The 17,781-nt window shown below is 54.5% G+C and overlaps 1 protein-coding gene across 6 annotated transcripts in view; it reads left to right on the forward strand.

Moving 5' to 3' along the window:
- The window catches only part of RGS3 (regulator of G protein signaling 3), a 210,852-nt gene that overhangs the window by 103,188 nt on the left and 89,883 nt on the right, over window positions 1-17,781 (forward strand). For all 6 annotated transcript variants that reach the window (XM_044992123.1, XM_044992121.1, XM_044992120.1 and 3 more), the window contains one exon: window positions 10,909-11,020. In XM_044992123.1, coding sequence (XP_044848058.1) covers window positions 10,909-11,020 — 112 coding nt within the window. The remainder of the gene's footprint in view (window positions 1-10,908; window positions 11,021-17,781) is intronic.

Genomic DNA, 17,781 nt, shown 5'->3' on the forward strand with positions numbered 1-17,781 from the left:
TCATTGGTCTTTCCATGAAAGTCATTGGAAAATTGTGTCATTAACTTGGGAAACTCATCACTGATTTGCAACTAGACTCTTGCCCTGCCTGCACCTCAAATGTCCTTCACTGTCATGGCTCTTCTAGGACCACAGAGCCCCCCAAGTAAGTGCAGGTACACCTCTACCTCGATACACCGCTACCCCGATACACCGCTACCCCGATATAACGCCACCCGATACACCTCTACCCCGATATAACGCCACCCGATACACCTCTACCCCAATACACCGCTACCCTGATACGCCTCTACCCCGATATAACGCCACCCGATACACTGCTACCCCAATATAACGCCACCCAATACACCACTACCCCGACACACCGCTACCCCGATATAACGCCACCTGATACACCTCTAGCCCGATATAACGCCACCCGATACACCTCTACCCCGATACACCGCTACCCCAATACACCGCTACCCCGATATAACGCCACCCGATACACCGCTACCCCGATACACCGCTACCCTGATACGCCTCTACCCCGATATAACGCCACCCGATACGCCTCTACCCCGATATAACGCCACCCGATACACCGCTACCGCGACACACCGCTACCCCGATATAATGCCACCTGATACACCTCTAGCCCGATATAACGCCACCCGATACACCGCTACCCCGATACACCGCTACCCCAATACACCGCTACCCCGATATAACGCCACCTGATACACCTCTAGCCCGATATAACGCCACCCGATACACCTCTACCCTGATACACCGCTACCCCAATACACCTCTACCCCGATATAACGCCACCCGATACACCTCTATCCCGATACACCGCTACCCTGATATGCCTCTACCCCGATATAACGCCACCCGATACACCGCTACCCTGATACACCTCTACCCCGATATAACGCCACCCGATACACCTCTACCCCAATACACCGCTACCCCGATACACCGCTACCCGATACACCGCTACCCCGATATAACGCCACCCGATACACCTCTACCCCGATACACCGCTACCCCGATATAACACCACCCGATACACCGCTACCCTGATACATCGCTACCCCGATATAACGCCACCCGATACACCTCTACCCCGATACACCGCTATCCCAATACACCTCTACCCCGATATAACACCAGCCGATACATTGCTACCCCAATATAACGCAACCCAATACACCTCTATCCCGATATAACACCACCCGATACACCTCTACCCCGATACACCTCTACCCCGATATAACGGCACCCGATACACTGCTACCTCGCTACCCCGCTATAACGCCACCCGATACACCGCTACCCCAATACACCGCTACCCCGATATAATGCCACCCGATACACCGCTACCCTGATACACCGCTACCCCAATATAATGCCACCCAATACAACACGAATTCTGAAATAACGCGGCAAAGCATTAGACTGCGCGCTCCGGTGGATCAAAGCAAGTTCGATAGAGTGCGGTTTCACCTATAACATGCTAAGATTTTTTGGTTCCCGAGGACAGTGTTCTATCGGGGTAGAGGTGTATATGCAGCGTCAGCAGAGCACTCAGCTGTGGGAGTGCAGCTCCCGTATGGGTGTGGAGGCGGTGTCGTAATATTTACCTCCCCCCTGCCCCTCTGTGGGGCAGTGAGTTAGTACAGCCCTGATGCCCACTCTGGGTTGATTGGAGTTGCCTGTCTCCGGTTCCGTTTCAAAGTCTACACGAGAGCAAAATGTGAGCTCACCCTGTGTCCCTGAGCTGCCGTTTCCGGCTGGCCAAGGTGAGGGGGCAGGAGGTGGAAGTAGATGGGAACATGAAGAGGGTCATGCTGAGGCTTTTCTAGCTAGAAGAAATATGCTGCCCTGTCACTATAGCCAAGTGGCTCTGGTTGGCCATTTTGGGGCCCCTGCTGTAGACGTCCAAGCTCGGTCAGAGTGAGGGCGCCAGAGAACAAACGGGTCCTGTTGGTCCATCACGTCGAGGGGATGAGAGTGGGATCTCCACGTCGGAGTTACCGCCTTGAAAGAACTGTGCCCTGGGTGTGAGTGCGGGAGATGGTTGGGAATCATGTTGCACTTGGGGCCGTGCTATCTGCTAAATCTGGCCAGGGGGAAGAGAGAAGAATATGTCGCTGAGGGCCGTGGAGCCTGGCTCTGGATATGACTAATGAGGTGGGAGGGGACAGATTGGCAGCAGCTGCCTTGGAAGACTGAGCTGCCATGTTGGGCACAGTGCGCAGCAGCATCCAGGAGCAGCTCTGAGCCTAGCTAGCTGCACTGTGGAGAGAGGAGGATCGTAACTAATAACATTTTTACATCACTCAGTGTTTGATCGAACTCAGCAACATCCCCACTCTAAGGTCTGATAAGAACATAAGAACGGCTAGACTGGGTCAGACCAAAGGTCCATCTAGCCCAGTATCCTGTCTACTGACAGTGGCCAAGGCCAGGTGCCGCAGGGGGAATGAACAGAACAGGAAATCATCAAGTGATCCATCCCCTGTCGCTCATTCCCAGCTTCTGGCAAACAGAGGCCAGGGACACCATCCCTGCCCACCCTGGCTAATAGCCATTGATGGACCTGTCCTCCATGAACTTATCTAGATCTCATGGAACCTGGCAGAGCAGGAGGCAAGTGCAGTGCATTCCTTCAGAAAGCTGGAGACCTCCCTTCTCCCGTGGAACTGAGAGCACCTGCTTGTCGTCCTTAAACCTTTCATGTCCGATTTACAGTGGCATGCCCAAGAGCAGAGCCTCACCCTATACTATAGAGTCTTGTGATGGGATCCGCCCGGGGTGCAGCCTGAGACTGTGGGGCTGCTGTGCCCTCTGAACTCTCCCCAGCCTGGGAGTGGCCAGCAGCAAACCCCTCCAGGCACTGAGATCACTCAGCACAACAGACGTGGAGCCCCACACCCAGCTCGATTGCATGAATGCTCCCAGAGCCACTCATGAATCACACAGAGAAAGGCACCAGCCAAATCCCCCCAGCTCCCAGCACTGTACCCCAGCAATATACCATTTTGTACTGCTCGAGATGGGCAGTGCACATTTATTAATTGGTTCACAACTTCAGCAATGGAAAATGGACATACACCAGCCTTTGTCAAACAAGAGCAGATTTGCCCAACACTTCATACAAACTCACTGGTAAAGATAAACAATTAAATAAATGTATTGACTATAAAAGGTAGATTTTAAGTGATAGGCAAAAAGTCAGAGTTAGTTACCAAAAGAAATAAAATATAGGCAGGCAGTCTAACCTCTCAACCCTGTTAGACTGGGCAACAACTAGATTAAGCAGGTGTTCTTACCCCACTGGATATTGCAGTCCTTAGTATACAGAGTTCACCCTTGAAATCTGGGCCAATCTCCTCTGTTGGAGTCTTGTCTTCTTCTCAGTGTCTTAGTTGCTTGCAGCATGGGTGGGGGCAGGAGAAAAAGTCCAGCATGTGGCCAGACCATGCGCTTGGGGAGCACAAGTCCAGGCATGCCTGGGGGCATTGCTGAGTCTCCAGGCAAGGTTGAGCAGTTCCTCTGGTGTGGCCTCATGCAGGTGAGTCTTCGAATTGTAGCTCCCTTGCTGGACAATGGCTGTTGATGGGTTGTTTCACACCCCATCCGGGTGTTGGTTACTTTCCTTGTTGTTGCCTCTGGGGAGCGAATATCTGGCTGATTCCCCAACTTACAGCATGTTTTAGTGACAACCACACAACACAATTCTCATAACTTCACATGCATTAATGATACACATCTATGCTAGAGAAATGACTTTCAGCAGATCATAACCTTTCCCCTGATGCCTCACATGGCCTGCTTTATATGTAAGATCATGATTCTATGAAAATGAGGATTATGGGGGTTGTAGGACGCTCCCCCAAGGTAGAGAATGTCACACCTCTCTTCCCACCTGGCTTGATCTCAGGGCAGCCCTCGGCCTTCTCTGTCTCGCTCTCTGGCCTGCTTTCATTTCCCGGATAATCCCCTTTCCTCTCTGCAGTGTGCCTAGTGCCCTCTGCCCTCTTTCTCTTCTGACCCTGACCTGTGTCAGCCCAGGACAGCAGTTCTGAGTGGCAGATGCCTGGCACTGGAATCCCTCCGTTTGCCTGGGCTCTGAATCATTCAGGAGCAGGAAGCCATGGGGCAGCTGGCAGAGACTGAATTCCTGCATCTTGATTTCAGAATGAACTCTTTGCCTTTCCTCCTGAACTCCATTATCTTCCCCTTCACTTGGACCATAACTTGGCACTTCCAAAGCCAGGAACCCGAAGCTCTTTGTCCTCCACCTCCTGTAGGAGGGAATCGGTCTCCATCTCTGGAGCCCTGCCAGAATCTGTCCTTTCTCTGGCCCTGCCTCTGGTGCAATCCTTAGTCAGGCCTCACACACATCCTGTCTAGACTATATTGCAATTCCCGCTTTTATGGCCTTCCGAAATCCCCCCAACAAGCCTCCAGCCAGAGGATCCAGAAGGCTGCAGCCTGTTTTGCAGAGGAACCTAGATGTACTTTGCCTTTGTCTGGCCCATTCCCTAACGTCCTTGAAGGCAGCCACTGAAGCTACAACAAGTTCCACCCACCCCTCTCTTCCCTGCCTTCCCAGCCATCGGGAATTCCATTCGGGGCAGCCGGAAACCCTGCACCGGGAGCGCCAGCACGCCCCGATCCCCCACCTTGGAGACACAAGCAGGACTTTCTCTTCAGATCGTTCCTTGCCGCCTTGTGCTGCAAGATCCCAGCACTCGGGGTGCCAGGTCCAGCTGGGAGTGGGGTAGCTGGGCCCGGCTGGGACAAAGGGTCAGATGGACCCACTGAACTCCAGGGGAGGTTTCAAAAGCAGCCTCTCAGTAACTGCAACTCACAGCAATTCCCTCCAGCCTAACAAGTCCGATTGGGCCGGAGACTCAATCGCTCTATACCTTCCCCCCCACCCCTCACCCTCCCATCCCCCCCAGTGACACCCCCATTCCCCTCCTCACCCTGCCATCCCACCCCAGTGACACCCCCTCACCTTCCCCTCCCCACCCCCACACTGCCATCACGTCTCCTTGACACCCCCGACCTCCTCTGCACCCCTCACCCTCCCCTCCCCCCCAGTGACACCCCCATTCCCCTCCCCACCCCCACTCTGTCATCCCGCCCCAGTGACACCCCCCCACCTTCTCCTCTCCACCCCTCACCCTCCCATCCTTCCCCAGTGACACCCCTTATTCCCCTCCCCACCCTGCCATCCCGCCCCAGTGACACCCCCATTCCCCTCCCTTCCCCCACACTGCCATCACATCGCCTCTCCACCCCCTCACCTTCCCCTCCCCACCCCCACCCTGCCATCCTGCCCCAGTGACACCCCCTCACCTTCCCCCCCCACTGCCATCACGTCTCCTTGACACCTCCCGACCTCCTCTGCACCCCTCACCCTCCCATCCCCCCCAGTGACACCCCCATTCCCCTCCCCACCCCCACTCTGTCATCCCGCCCCAATGACACCCCCATTCCTCTCCCTTCCCCCACACTGCCATCACGTCTCCTTGACACCCCCCGACCTCCTCTGCACCCCTCACCCTCCCATCCCCCCCAGTGACACCCCTCATTCCCCTCTCCACCCCCACCCTCCCATCCCGCCCCAGTGACACCCCTCATTCCCCTCCCTTCCCCCACACTGCCATCATGTCTCCTCTCCACCCCCTCACCTTCCCCTCTCCACCCCCACCCTGCCATCCTGCCCCAGTGACACCCCCTCACCTTCCCCTCCCCACCCCCACACTGCCATCATGTCTCCTTGACACCCCCGACCTCCTCTGCACCCCTCACCCTCCCATCCTGCCCCAGTGACACCCCCATTCCCCTCCCTTCCCCCACACTGCCATCACATCGCCTCTCCACCCCCTCACCTTCCCCTCTCCACCCCCACCCTGCCATCCCGCCCCAGTGACACCCCCTCACCTTCCCCTCTCCACCCCCACTCTGCCATCCCGCCCCAGTGACACCCCCTCACCTTCCCCTCCCTACCCCAGACCCCCCTCTCACCCGTCCCCATCCCTGGCCCTCCCATCCCCCTCACTGAGACTATAGCTCAGTCGGTACAAACCTGCGTTTAGATCATCCTCGCGATTGGATGTGCTGTTCTCCGAGCTCCGCCGGAACACATGGCCACGCGGCGGGAAGCCCTGGGTGGAATTCTCTGGCCTGTGTTCTGCAGGCTGCAGTCTGCCCTCAAATCTCTACGAATGTGTGAAAAGGACCTTTCCCAGGAAACTCTGTGCCTCCGTGCCCCGCTAGCACACAGGAGGCTGCTAGCTCGAGCAGTGACAGCCCCCTTCGGGAGAGATGGGTGGGTACCCTCGCCAGGGCCTCACTGGAGCAGTTGGGTAGCTCTTGTGACCCACCTTGTTAGCAGTTAGTCAGTCCTCGAGGCCGCTGCTCAGCGAACCCTCGGCTTGCTGAACCGAGGGACAGCACCCCCGGTCAGAGGATCAATAGGAAATGCTTTGCGTGTGCTCCAGGGCTGGCTTATTTCTCTACGCTCCAGAAAAGAACAAGCTCAAATGCAGCCACCTTGTACAGTGGTATGTAACGATCTCACCCCTAACTTCTGGAATGCTCCCTCCTCCAAGTGTTTGCCATTCTCCTAGCTCTGCCGGAGGAACCTCTTCCAGGTGCCTAGGCTTTCCTAGTCCTCTGGGGGGTTCACCCTCCCTTGCTTTGCCATGGGGTTTGCGAGGAAGATAGAGGGAACCATTTCTCTCTGACGGGTGTGGCCTTTGGTGTAAAGTAGAATATCACCTTCTGAAAACCACCTGGACACTTGCACCCTGGTATAACGCCTCCTGTGTAATCTGCACTGGATTCCACTCCTGTTCGGTATAAACACCTCCTGTGTAATCTGCGCTGGACTCCACTCCTGTTTGGTATAAACACCTCCTGTGTAATCTGCACTGGATTCCACTCCTGTTAGGTATAAACACCTCCTGTGTAATCTGCGCTGGACTCCACTCCTGTTTGGTATAAACACCTCCTGTGTAATCTGCGCTGGACCCTGCTCCTGTTTGGTATAAACCAGGGGTTCTCAAACTGGGGGTCAGGACCTCTCAGGAGGTCACAAAGTTATTACATGGGGGGGTCGCGAGCTGTCAGCCTCCACCCCAAACCCCGCTTTGCCTCCAGCATTTATAGTGGTGTTAAATAGATAAAATGTGTTTTTAATTTATGGGGTGGGGGGTCGCACTCAGAGACTTGCTGTGTGAAAGGCGTCACCAGCACAAAAGTTTGAGAGCCACTTGGATAAATGCCTCCTGTGTAGTCTGCACTGGTCTCTACTCTTGTTTTCTCTACATGCTGAATTTTAATTTTTCCATGTTCCCAGTAGGTCTGCTCAGAAAAGTGACTGTGAAATGGCATTTTATGTTCTGTGTTTGTGCCTCTGTGATCTTCAGTTCAAATCTGCTTGGCTTCTAAACTCAGTGATATTCTGCCTCTAGCTTCACCCTACTTGTCTCTCCGTTTACTGCCCTTTCCCTTTCAGATCCTTGATCGCACTGTCTGCAGCCTGTGGCTGGAGTTCCCCTCTGGTTTCTTCCCAGCCCCTCTCCAGTCCAGCTTCCACCCCTGCACCCCATGGAAACAGCTCTGACCAAAGTCTCTGCTGGCCTCTGCCTGGCCAGAGCTCAGAGCCAGTGCTCTGCCCTCCTCCTCCTCCACCTGGCAGGGCATTTTCCACAGGAAAAGAGGAACTGTTTCATGTCGACTATTGTCATTTTCAATACAGTTAAACCATTTTGTGTTGAGTTTATTGTTTCTATTCATTTTGATTAGACTTTAATATCATGAAAATCATAATTTTATTATATTTTGTTATATTTAATGTGACAGAGAAAATATATTATATTTAATATTTTAATAAAATAGTTGAAAGGAAAAGAATCAACATGATCAAAATGAAACATTTTGATGGGCCCGAATTTGAATTTTTTTGAAATTTTGTTTTGTGGGAAATTTTAAAATTGCAGCTTTTCATTCCGATTTGGAAGAAAAATAAAATAAATATTTCAAATGCTGGAGTTTCCCACGGAATGGAAAGTTCAGTGTGTGAGCAGCTCTACTTTAAAGGAAGCGCTTTTCTGTTTTTATGTTCACTGGGCTTAAAGGGATGTGTGTTTGCAAAATAACTGTAATATTTTTCTTGGGGAGCGTGACAGACTCTAGGTCCAAGGATGATGAGAATGACGAGGGGCCTGGAAAAACTTGCAGGAAGAGAGATTGAAAAGATTGAGATTGTTTACTTTGAAGAGGAGATGAATAGGAGGCAGCATGATAAAAGCATGCAAAGTAATGAATGGTCTAGAGAAGGGAGATTGGGAACTTCTGTTCTCAGTCTCATAACACAAGAACAAGGGGCATTCAGTGAAATGAAAGGGTGACAAATTAAAAACTGACAAACAGAAACCCTTCTTCATACAACACAATATTGGACTGTGGAACTCCTTACCACAGGAACTTGCTGAGGCCAAGAATTTAACAAGATTCAAAGAGAGGTTGGACATTTATATGGATAACAAGAACATCTAGATTTGTTATAATTAATGACAATAAACATTTTGGGAGGGACATCAAACCTCAGGCTTCAGGGCTTGAGCCAGTTTCTAACCATTAGGGTATGTTTAGACTGCAATTAACCACCTGCCCCTGGCCTGGGCTAGTTGACTCGGACGTGTGGGGCTCAGGTTGCGAGGCTGGAAAACTGCTGTGTAGATGTTCAGGCTCAGGCCCCTTGAGGAGGCGGGTCCCAGAGTCCAGGGTCCAGCCTGAGCCCAAATGTCTATACAGCAATTTTTAGCCCTGCAGCCTGAGCCCCATGAGCCTGAGTTAGCTGACCTAAGCCAGCCGTGGCCATGCCTTGCAGATGTACCCTAGAGACCCAATGCAAAGGTCCCATTATCCCCCATCTGACCACTGCTGGGTTTTCACAGCTGGTACTGCCGCTGCCAGAGACGGGAGACTGGACCAGGTGGATCATGAGTCTGATCCAGTCTGGAGATTCCTATGTCCTATGACCCCCCCCATGGAGCTAGAGTGATTTTGCTGATGTTTCCTGGTCTCCATTGTTTCCTGTTAGCGCCCGTTGGCAAGTACAGCAGTGCTGGAGTATCTCCTTACCAGGCAGAGTGACAGGGCTGGAGGGATCCCCCAGGGAGTGACCCTTGGAACAAACCAAATTCAGAAGCAGGCTTAGGGTGAGGTTTGTATTGTGTTGGTCTGGAAGTTAATAATTAAGCCAAACCCTGAGGGGGTGAGTGTGGGCAGCAGGGCCGGGCCTCTGGCTGTTCAGTAAGAGAAGCAAACACAAAGCTAGTTTTATTTGTAAGCTAAAGCAAGGTTCATAGTTCTTCACTCCTGAGAACTCCACAAAACCAAACCTGTGGACAGGAAGGAAAATTGACTGTAGCAAGGCCACTCATTTCAGCGTCAGCGCCAAATGCTGACACAACATACGGAGTTCGGTTAGAACCTGAAATCTGGGCCCTCGGCCTAGTGAAATCTGCCTTGGCTCTCAGAACCACACTGCATGTTCGGTCAGTCCCGTGGCTGAAGGCTGGTCCAGGGAATGGTGGCGACAGAGCAGTAGCGAAGCAGCAAGTGGATTCTCTCTTACAACCCTAGCAAAAAGCATTCAGGTTTCTTAATTTTCTGCTTTTGGAAATAAGTTGCCACAAGTTTGGTCACAAAGATGTTGGGGTAGTTACTCAGCATCGTTCAGCGGCAGTGCCAGCATTCCTGGAGGTGCAGTACAACTGCTGGCACTGAGCTGGGGGTGATCAGGGAGAACGGCAGCAGGTTGGCTCTCTCCTGTGCCACTTCATCCCTCACACAGCGTGCCTCTTGGTTGGCTAGGGAAGCACCCACTTTTAGAGGAGAAAGAAATTCAAGAGGTTCCCGAGGGTTTGTCCTGTCCCCTTTTCAATCTAGGGTTGGATGTAGGCTTTGGGCATCTGGCTGAGACTTGGGCAAGCTCAGAGTCCCGCGAGTGCCTTTCGTAACCAAGCCGAGCCATACACTGGCTGGCAGGACAGAACTGCTAACATCTGAGTCATGGAGTCCCACGTGGTGGAGGAGTTGATTCTTTTGCTTTTTGCAGTAGCACTTGGGAGCCGTAGTCAGGACCACGCTGTGCTAGGAGCTGTACAAACCATTAACAAACAGTTAATGCCATGAATATATAGTAGGTTCCCTTGCCCGAGTTTCAGGGGAATTAAGTCGCTAAGGCCTGTAGCTTTCGTACTTTGTAATATTTGCATCCCAATTGCAACCAAAATTATTATTGTTTTTAAGTATCATTGTTTGTCCCCATTACATGCCTGCAAACATTCTCCTTTAGCATGGCTCCTTCGGAGCCAACCTGGTGTGTGATGGCTTAAAACAGAGTCAAAGCCCCTCAACCTCACCAAAATGGGTTCTCCTGCAGTCTGAGCGAGTAAATGTGCTCCCGGACTGGAACTTCCACAACTCAAATCATTTCCTGTCCTTCATCTGGGGGTGTGAAAACCTTGGAAAAGAGGGTTGGAGAGAGAGCGGTGTGGTGTATGCATGTGGGCACAACAACTGCATCTATTACATTCTGGACACATTGATTCCTCCCATCACAGGGCTCCAGAAGTCCCCTGTAAATAACAGACTGCAAGGTAGGAGTGATGGGTAATAACTTGTTGATTCTAGCAAGCTTCTGTCGTTTGAAGTAGTCTGAGTTTTGCAGTGTCTGAAATGCTCTTTTCATTGCCAGTGTGTCTCCAGAGGCCTCTGCGGTGCTGGAAAGGAGGTCCTGGCTAACTCTTGGGGCTGACGACTGTCTAGGCTGGAAGGAGGCTCTTTGGCAATGGCTTCTGATGCCTTCTGTGTTGCCATCTTACCCTCCAGGTGACTGTCTTCATCTACTCAGACTTGCTGCTCTTCACTAAGGAAGATGAGCCCGGGCGCTGCAATGTGCTGAGGAATCCTCTCTATCTCCAGAGTGTCAAACTCCAGGAGGGTGAGTGTGCCAGCAGGCAGAAGCTTCTTCATGCCTGACTTTTGTGGACATTTTCTGGCTGTTGATTGGCACGTGGGGCAGCCCAGGCAGCATGCCGTCCCCCAACGTTGTTTCCTGCTGTTGCAAGGGTTTCAGAAGTACATGATTTCCCCTCCTGCTTGTCCTGCTGAATGTACCCCCCATGGGAGGAGCTCAGGACCCCCAGTGAGCCTTCCTTCCTAGCTACCCTTCCCTGGGGGTGCCAGCCAGCCCTGCCCAGCATCACCCAACACAGGCTCCAGTCTGGTCATAGTCCGGGGCACATAGGCAGAACTCTGGTTGCCAGGGTACTGCAGGCCTCTTGCAGAGCCTGTCCCTTGCTGTTGTGGGAGTGGACAGGGCTCTTCTCCAGGGATGACAGGCCGGCCCGTCCAAGGCCGCTGTGTGCTGTGCAGTCACCATGCTGAGCTGCCCTTCCCCATCCCGCCGGTGCCATATTGGTTGCAGCAGTGGCTAGCTGAGACAAGGAGGGAAACGAAGGCTTGAGGTTTCCCCTCTGGTGCTTTAACAGAGCACAGCAGCTTCTTCCGCAGGCCTCTGACTAAGCTCCAGTGACCTTTGCTTACTCCACTTCCTCCTTCAACCGCCTACGGTTTCCCTTCACAGCCAGCCAGGGCAGTTTCTCCCATCTATGCCTTGACACACCGATGGCTGCTGGGTCGGGCTGGGAGCCTTCCTCTCACGCTGCCTGCCTGGCATGGCTGCTACACCCTGCTGATGGGCTGGCTGCAGGGACTGTTACCAGCAGAGATGGCTCCAGCGGTGGGGAGCGATCTGAAGCAATTGATTCAGTTGGGATGCTGGGAGGGGGTGGAGAGGCTTCTCAGATACAAATGAGGAACATCCCTTCCCTGACCCCGGTTCCCTGCCTCTCCTTCCCTGGGGCAGCCAGCATACCTGGGAACATGTGCAAATCCTCTCTGAACAGCCCTCTAGCCTGCAGCCCCCAAGAGGCAGCTGCTGAGGCTGGAGATGACGTGGGCGGTGGGTGGCGGGCGGGAGGCAATGGAGGTGAGATGGAGAACTGAGGAGTGGATGGTAGACACGGCACTGAAGGACTAGCCTGCTCATTGCTTCATGTTCCTGGTTTGCATTGGTGGGTTGTGCAGACTGGCTCAGAGCCCACAGCTACCCCAGACCTTGGCCAGGCGAGCCTAGCACTCGTCCTGCTGTGTAACTGGTGCAGGTGACGTTATCTCATTGATGGGAGACCTGCTCGGGCAGGGCAGAGGAGTGAGAGTAGCTGACATTCTGTGTGGGTGGAGTCATGAGGTGCTGCGGACATGGTGCACTGCCCGGATCTCCCCACCCCATCTCCTTCCCCAGCCCCAGGCCTGAAGCTGCTGTGGAATAGGGTTGCCCACCCTCCAGGATTGTCCTGGAGTCTCCAGGAATTACAAATTAATCTTTAATTAAAGATTATGTCATGTGATGAAGCCTCGAGGAATACATCTAACCAAAATTGGCACCCTCCTGTGGAACCAGGCTCTGCTATTTGGTATCCCAGTGTAGATGGCACTAGGAGTCCACATCTACTGCTGAGAGGGCACTCTCTGGAGCCGGGCTTTCCTTCCCAACGGATGATTTACCGAGTGTTTCCTGTTTGGGAATTTCCCATCACTCCTCCAGCTGATTGGAACTCTCTGGGAATGAGTTTTGGCTGTCAGCTTCTTCCAGTTCCTTGTGAGCTCTGGAGAGTGAATATTGGAGCTGTTTGTGACATGGTATGTTTGTTTCTTTTGCAAGAGTCACTTAGCATTGCCTGTTTCCAGGATCTTTCTGCCAGTGAACTCATTCACTAGACTATATGGGGAGAGCAGACACAATGAGAGATGACACAGAAAAAGCAAACTCATTTAGAAACAAGATAGAATATGCGTGAGAGTGGTTTGGGCACTCTCCCCCCAGCGCAGGCAGGTTGCTTCTAAAGAACGGATACAGAAATGTTGCCCCGTAGAGTACGTCAGCACTTGGAGCTGGGGATTGAGTCTCAGCTCAAGGAGAAATGCTCACATGAGCTCTCATCGAGCTCGCATGCTAGGGAGAGTGTAGCCACAGCCACAGGAGGGGCTAGCAGCCCCCGGCCCAGCCCATTGGGATGTCCTTGGGACAGCTGGTTGCACTGCCAAGGCTGTGCTCTGGCTTTAGCTCACTAGCTGTATTTCCCCTCGAGCTGCGAATCACACTCCAGCTCGAAGTGTGGCCATCCCCTGAGGGGAGTACGTTTCTGTGGGCATCAGGTGCATCTTTGATTTCACAGCTGGGCCCTGTGGCCAAGCTGTTCAATGGCCCTCGGAATCGTAACTGCTGCCAGATGGCTGCTTTCTCCTGCACCTGCTCAGGAGCTTGGAGAAGTTGGCTCTGCTCAGGTCCTGCACTGGGATGTGCCGTCTGCTCCTTCATGCCAGCTGGATTTCTCAGGAAGCTGTCTGTTATGTATTGCCTGAGCAAGCCCAGGGAGCCCCTCCCGAAAGGGATGTTTCTTTCTGCCTTTCCTAACCTTTAGCGTGATCTTCCCTAGGAATCCAGCTCAGTGCCGTTTGCTTCCAGAAAGTTGCCTGCTTATGGATCACACAAGTCTGGTGCAAAATCGTGTCACCGAGCCAGAGCCAAAGTCAAAAGCTGTCAGTCCCTTTTGGCAGTGACTTTCTGCTGCTCTCCTAAATAACTGAATGGCACGTTAATAGGAACAGGCGTATTGCTGAGTGTAACAATTGAGACATCTCCGGTACACTGAAGACCATTGTGATGTTTCCTGTTTCTGCTGCTCGCTGCACTGTGCTAAAGCAAATCAGTATAATCGGCTTTACAATGCACTGTCTTCCTGCTTTAGAAGCCCAGCATGGCTGATGAGCATCACGCCAGCCAGGGTTTCCAGTGTAATGGGGTGAGCGTCCTTGGTTAGATACTGTGGGAATTTCCCACTTGCTGGGACCACACCCTTACTGGGGTGGGGAAGCTTCAGATCGGGAATGGAAAGGGGCAACAATACATCATAGCCCAAATCAGGGATTCCACTGAGACCTGCCCCAGCCATGCTCCTTGTCCCCACCCTTTTCGCACTCCAGAGTAGGAACAGAGGCTTCGCCGTTTGCATGCTGCTCTGCTGGCCCAGTGCTCAGGGTACCGAGGAGGCACCATGCTTAAAGCAGCCTCTTGTATGGTAATTAGCCCCAGGATTTCAACACTGTCCCACTCCCTCTGCTGGGCCGGTCCCATCTTGCTGCTGCTGGCTGGAGCCGAAGTGGCTGTTAGCCATTACTCGGTACCTTTGCTCTGTTCGGAGGTGCCCCCGGAGGCTAGTTTCCCTGTAGATGAGTGGCCTCCTCCAGGACGCCCCCTTGGGGCAGCCCTGCCAGTGGCTCCTCGCCTCAGTGTCCCTCAAAGGACGTCACCTCAGGTTCTTACTTTACAGCATCGTCCCTCCTGGGGGCAGCTGATTCCAGCACGAGTCTCTACTAGTCCATAGCCCCAGGCACACAGTCTTTGTTCTCAGCACACCCCAGCTCTCCAGCAAGGGGACGGTAGCGGGTACATCCCTCCGCTGCTCCCCTGCCTCTGGCCCTGGGCACTAACTCTGCAGCTTAGAGCCTGCAGACATCTCCCTCTGCTGCTTCTCCTGCCTTCGGCCCTCTCCAGCCCGCCTGGCCCTGGGGACCCCCGTCAGCAAACCCCTCTTTCTTCTCTCCTGCCCCCAGGAACCACCCTCTGTCTCTGGCAGCTCCCATCTCCTGCCCTCGCCTGGCTGACTCCTGACTGACCTTTTGTAGCCCCCAGGTGCTGTCCCACTTTCTTAATTAGCCCGGCAGGGAGCCCCTGGTCTGGCCCAGGAGTGCTGAGCCCTGTTTCATGTGATGGGCCAGCTGCAGGGACCTGGGAACGGCAGTTGTTGCAGTGCACTGCCAGCCCACCCCCTTTCCCATCCCCCGGCCTGACAGCAGCCTCCCTGAGCTGCACCCGCGGGTCCCTCCAGGCCGCACGGGGCTGAGCAGCTCTTTCCTCTGCTCCTGGGTTCTTGTCGTCTGCTCACCTGCCTCTCAAAAGGGGGTGGGGGTGGGGTGCTGAACAGCTGCTGTGTACAGGGGCCCACATTACACACAGTGATTGTTGGCTCTGTGGGGACATGACTGGCCTGCAGGGCTTAATCTGTGCTGGGTGGTTCTGTGTACAAGCCATTTGCTCCCCTTCAGTGCTTTACAGCGTATGCCCAGCAGGTCAGAGCGGGACACTGCCTGCCTGATGTGCTTATGCAAAGAATCTTAAGCATTTGGTCCTTGGCTTTTTGTGCTGCTTTCTCCCTTGTAGCATGTCCCTGAGTGTGGCTGATAACAGCCTGTGTCTCTGTCACAGCAGAGCCGGGGTGGCTTTCGACAGACTGTTATCACTCATTACTGGTGAGTGCTGGGGGCGGTACAAGAGGACAGAAGCAGGTGTGCCCGGACCCTTTCCATTGCAATAGCATCGAGCGACTCCGACCAGTGCGGAGCCCACAGACCCATTCAGGGGCAGGTCCTGCCGCCATGGCTCACCTCTGAGCGAGAGACACAGAGGCAGCAGGCCCGCTGGGGAGTTTCTGCACAGCTGATATTATATTTGACTCGCATGCTGTGGGCGCTTGCCGGAATGAGCACACGGAAAGGCCAGGGTCCTGCCCTAGAGAGGATGAGCAGATACGCCCGGTTCCTGCCCTAGAGAGCTTCCAGCATAAGAGCCCAGATACAAAGGGTGGGGAGTGAGGGCACCAATGACTTTCCTTTCAGTCCCTCTTTTCCTTGCTCCTTGGTTTTTAACCCTGGCCAGCTCTTCTGCGAGTGCTTGCTCAGCTGTATTCCACAGCAGGTGTGCGTGCTGGGGTTACAGAGCACAAGGAGGGGTCGGGGGGAGACGCTGAATAACAAACACCACAGAAAGGACAGTTACCTGTTCTGTAACTGGCGTTCTGCGAGTGCTTGCTCAGCTGTATTCCACAGCAGGTGTGCGTGCTCGCCACGTGCACCGGTGCCAAAGTTTTTCCCTTAGCAGTATCCGTAGGGGGGGAGCACCGGTGCGACCCCTGGAATGGGACCTCTATATCGCACTATAAGGGGAGCTGCGCGCTCCCCCCACCCTCGGTTCCTTCTTGCCGCCAGCGAAGGTAGTCGGAACTTTGTGCTCCGGCCTTGCTGCAGCTTTTCTAGTTAGCCTTAGTCGTACAGTCCTTCAGTAGTTTCTCCAGTTAGTCGTCTGGGCTCGGGGCATGCCCCATGCCCCAGGCTTCACGTCGTGCGACTCCTGTCGCAGTTCTATGCCAAGAAGTGATCTGCACACGCGGTGTCTCCGCTGCTTGGGCGAGACCCACGTAAGTGAGCGCTGTAGGAGCTGTAGATCTTTCAAACCGCGGACTAAGAAGGAGAGGGACATTAGACTTCACGCTCTCCTAATGGAATCAGCACTGACCCCGGCACCGGCACGCCGAACGGATTCGGCGCCCGGCACCGCATCTTCGGGACGGAGCAAAGTCCCCTCCACTAGCCGGCACCGCTCCCCTTCAAAGAAGCAAGGGAAGACTCAGCGGCGCCGAGAGAAAGATGGGGTGAGGCCGGACCCGAGCTGGGCAGCCCACGATCCCCCTTGGGACCCAGGTCTCCGACTCGCGTTGAGCGGAGCAGCCCGGTCCCGTCCGCGCGTGCCTCCCCTGCGGTGAGGATGCTGTCGGCCCCCAGTCTCGAGGGAAGCCGCCACTGGGAGCACAACAACCCTCCCCGATGCGGCACAGTCCCCGCTCCGAGGACCGCTTGCCGCCTCGATCAATGTGGTCTTCCCGCGGCTTGTGCCAGCCCTCTACCCCGCTTAGGCTGACCAGCTCGCCACCCGCAAGGGAGCCTCGGGGCTCCTCTATGCCCTGCGACCGGGGACACAGGCACCGGGATAAGTGGCACCAACGCTCCTCCTCGCGTCGAAGCTACCAAAGCCGATCCTGACCACCGATGTAGACGCTCCGACTTGAGTTCCTGCTCTGCCAGACTTCGCGCACGGGACTCCTCTCCAGCCGTCGGGGAGAGTACAGGAGCAGCACCTTGGACGGGTACCGAACTTGGTCCTTGAGGTCCTGGTCACGTGGACGGCACCATCACGGGCACCGTTGCTCACGTTGCTCCTACGGTACCATGCGGTCGGCGCGGCGGCGGCGGCCTCCGCATCGGCACCCAGCTGCCCGTCTCCAAGTCATCTGCGAGAGCAAACTGCACTGCCTGGCACCCAAGTCTGTCAGTGGCACGGGACACCGTGGCAAGGGCAGTGGTGTCAATGGGCTCCATGGCTGCAGGTCCCAGCCCAGGCGAGACCCTGCTCGGTGGCCGGAGCGTCTCAGGCTCCTTCAGCCTCCCCTCCATGACAGAGGGAGAAATCAACAGGTCCCGAGCTGATGGCACCGCGCCCGGACTCTGACCGGGGATCGAACCACCGGTACTGTCCAACTCCCTAGGCTCCGTGTCAGTCCCCTCGCCAGCACTGGAGGATGCCATAGTGGCACCACCGCCTGTCCCACAAGAGGACTTCACCAAGAGCTCCTCAAGCAGGTGACGTCCAATCTCCAGCTCCAGGCTGAGGAGATGGAGGAGCCGTCTGAATCTCTTTAATGTACTGTCATCCTCGGCACTGGGCCGTGTGGCCCTACCTCTCCACCGGGGGGTAGCCAATCTCTTGACTACCCTGTGGCAAACCCCAGCTTCCTTGGCCCCCAT

Source organism: Mauremys mutica, chromosome 18, assembly GCF_020497125.1.
Source record: "Mauremys mutica isolate MM-2020 ecotype Southern chromosome 18, ASM2049712v1, whole genome shotgun sequence".
Lineage (NCBI taxonomy): Eukaryota > Metazoa > Chordata > Testudines > Geoemydidae > Mauremys > Mauremys mutica.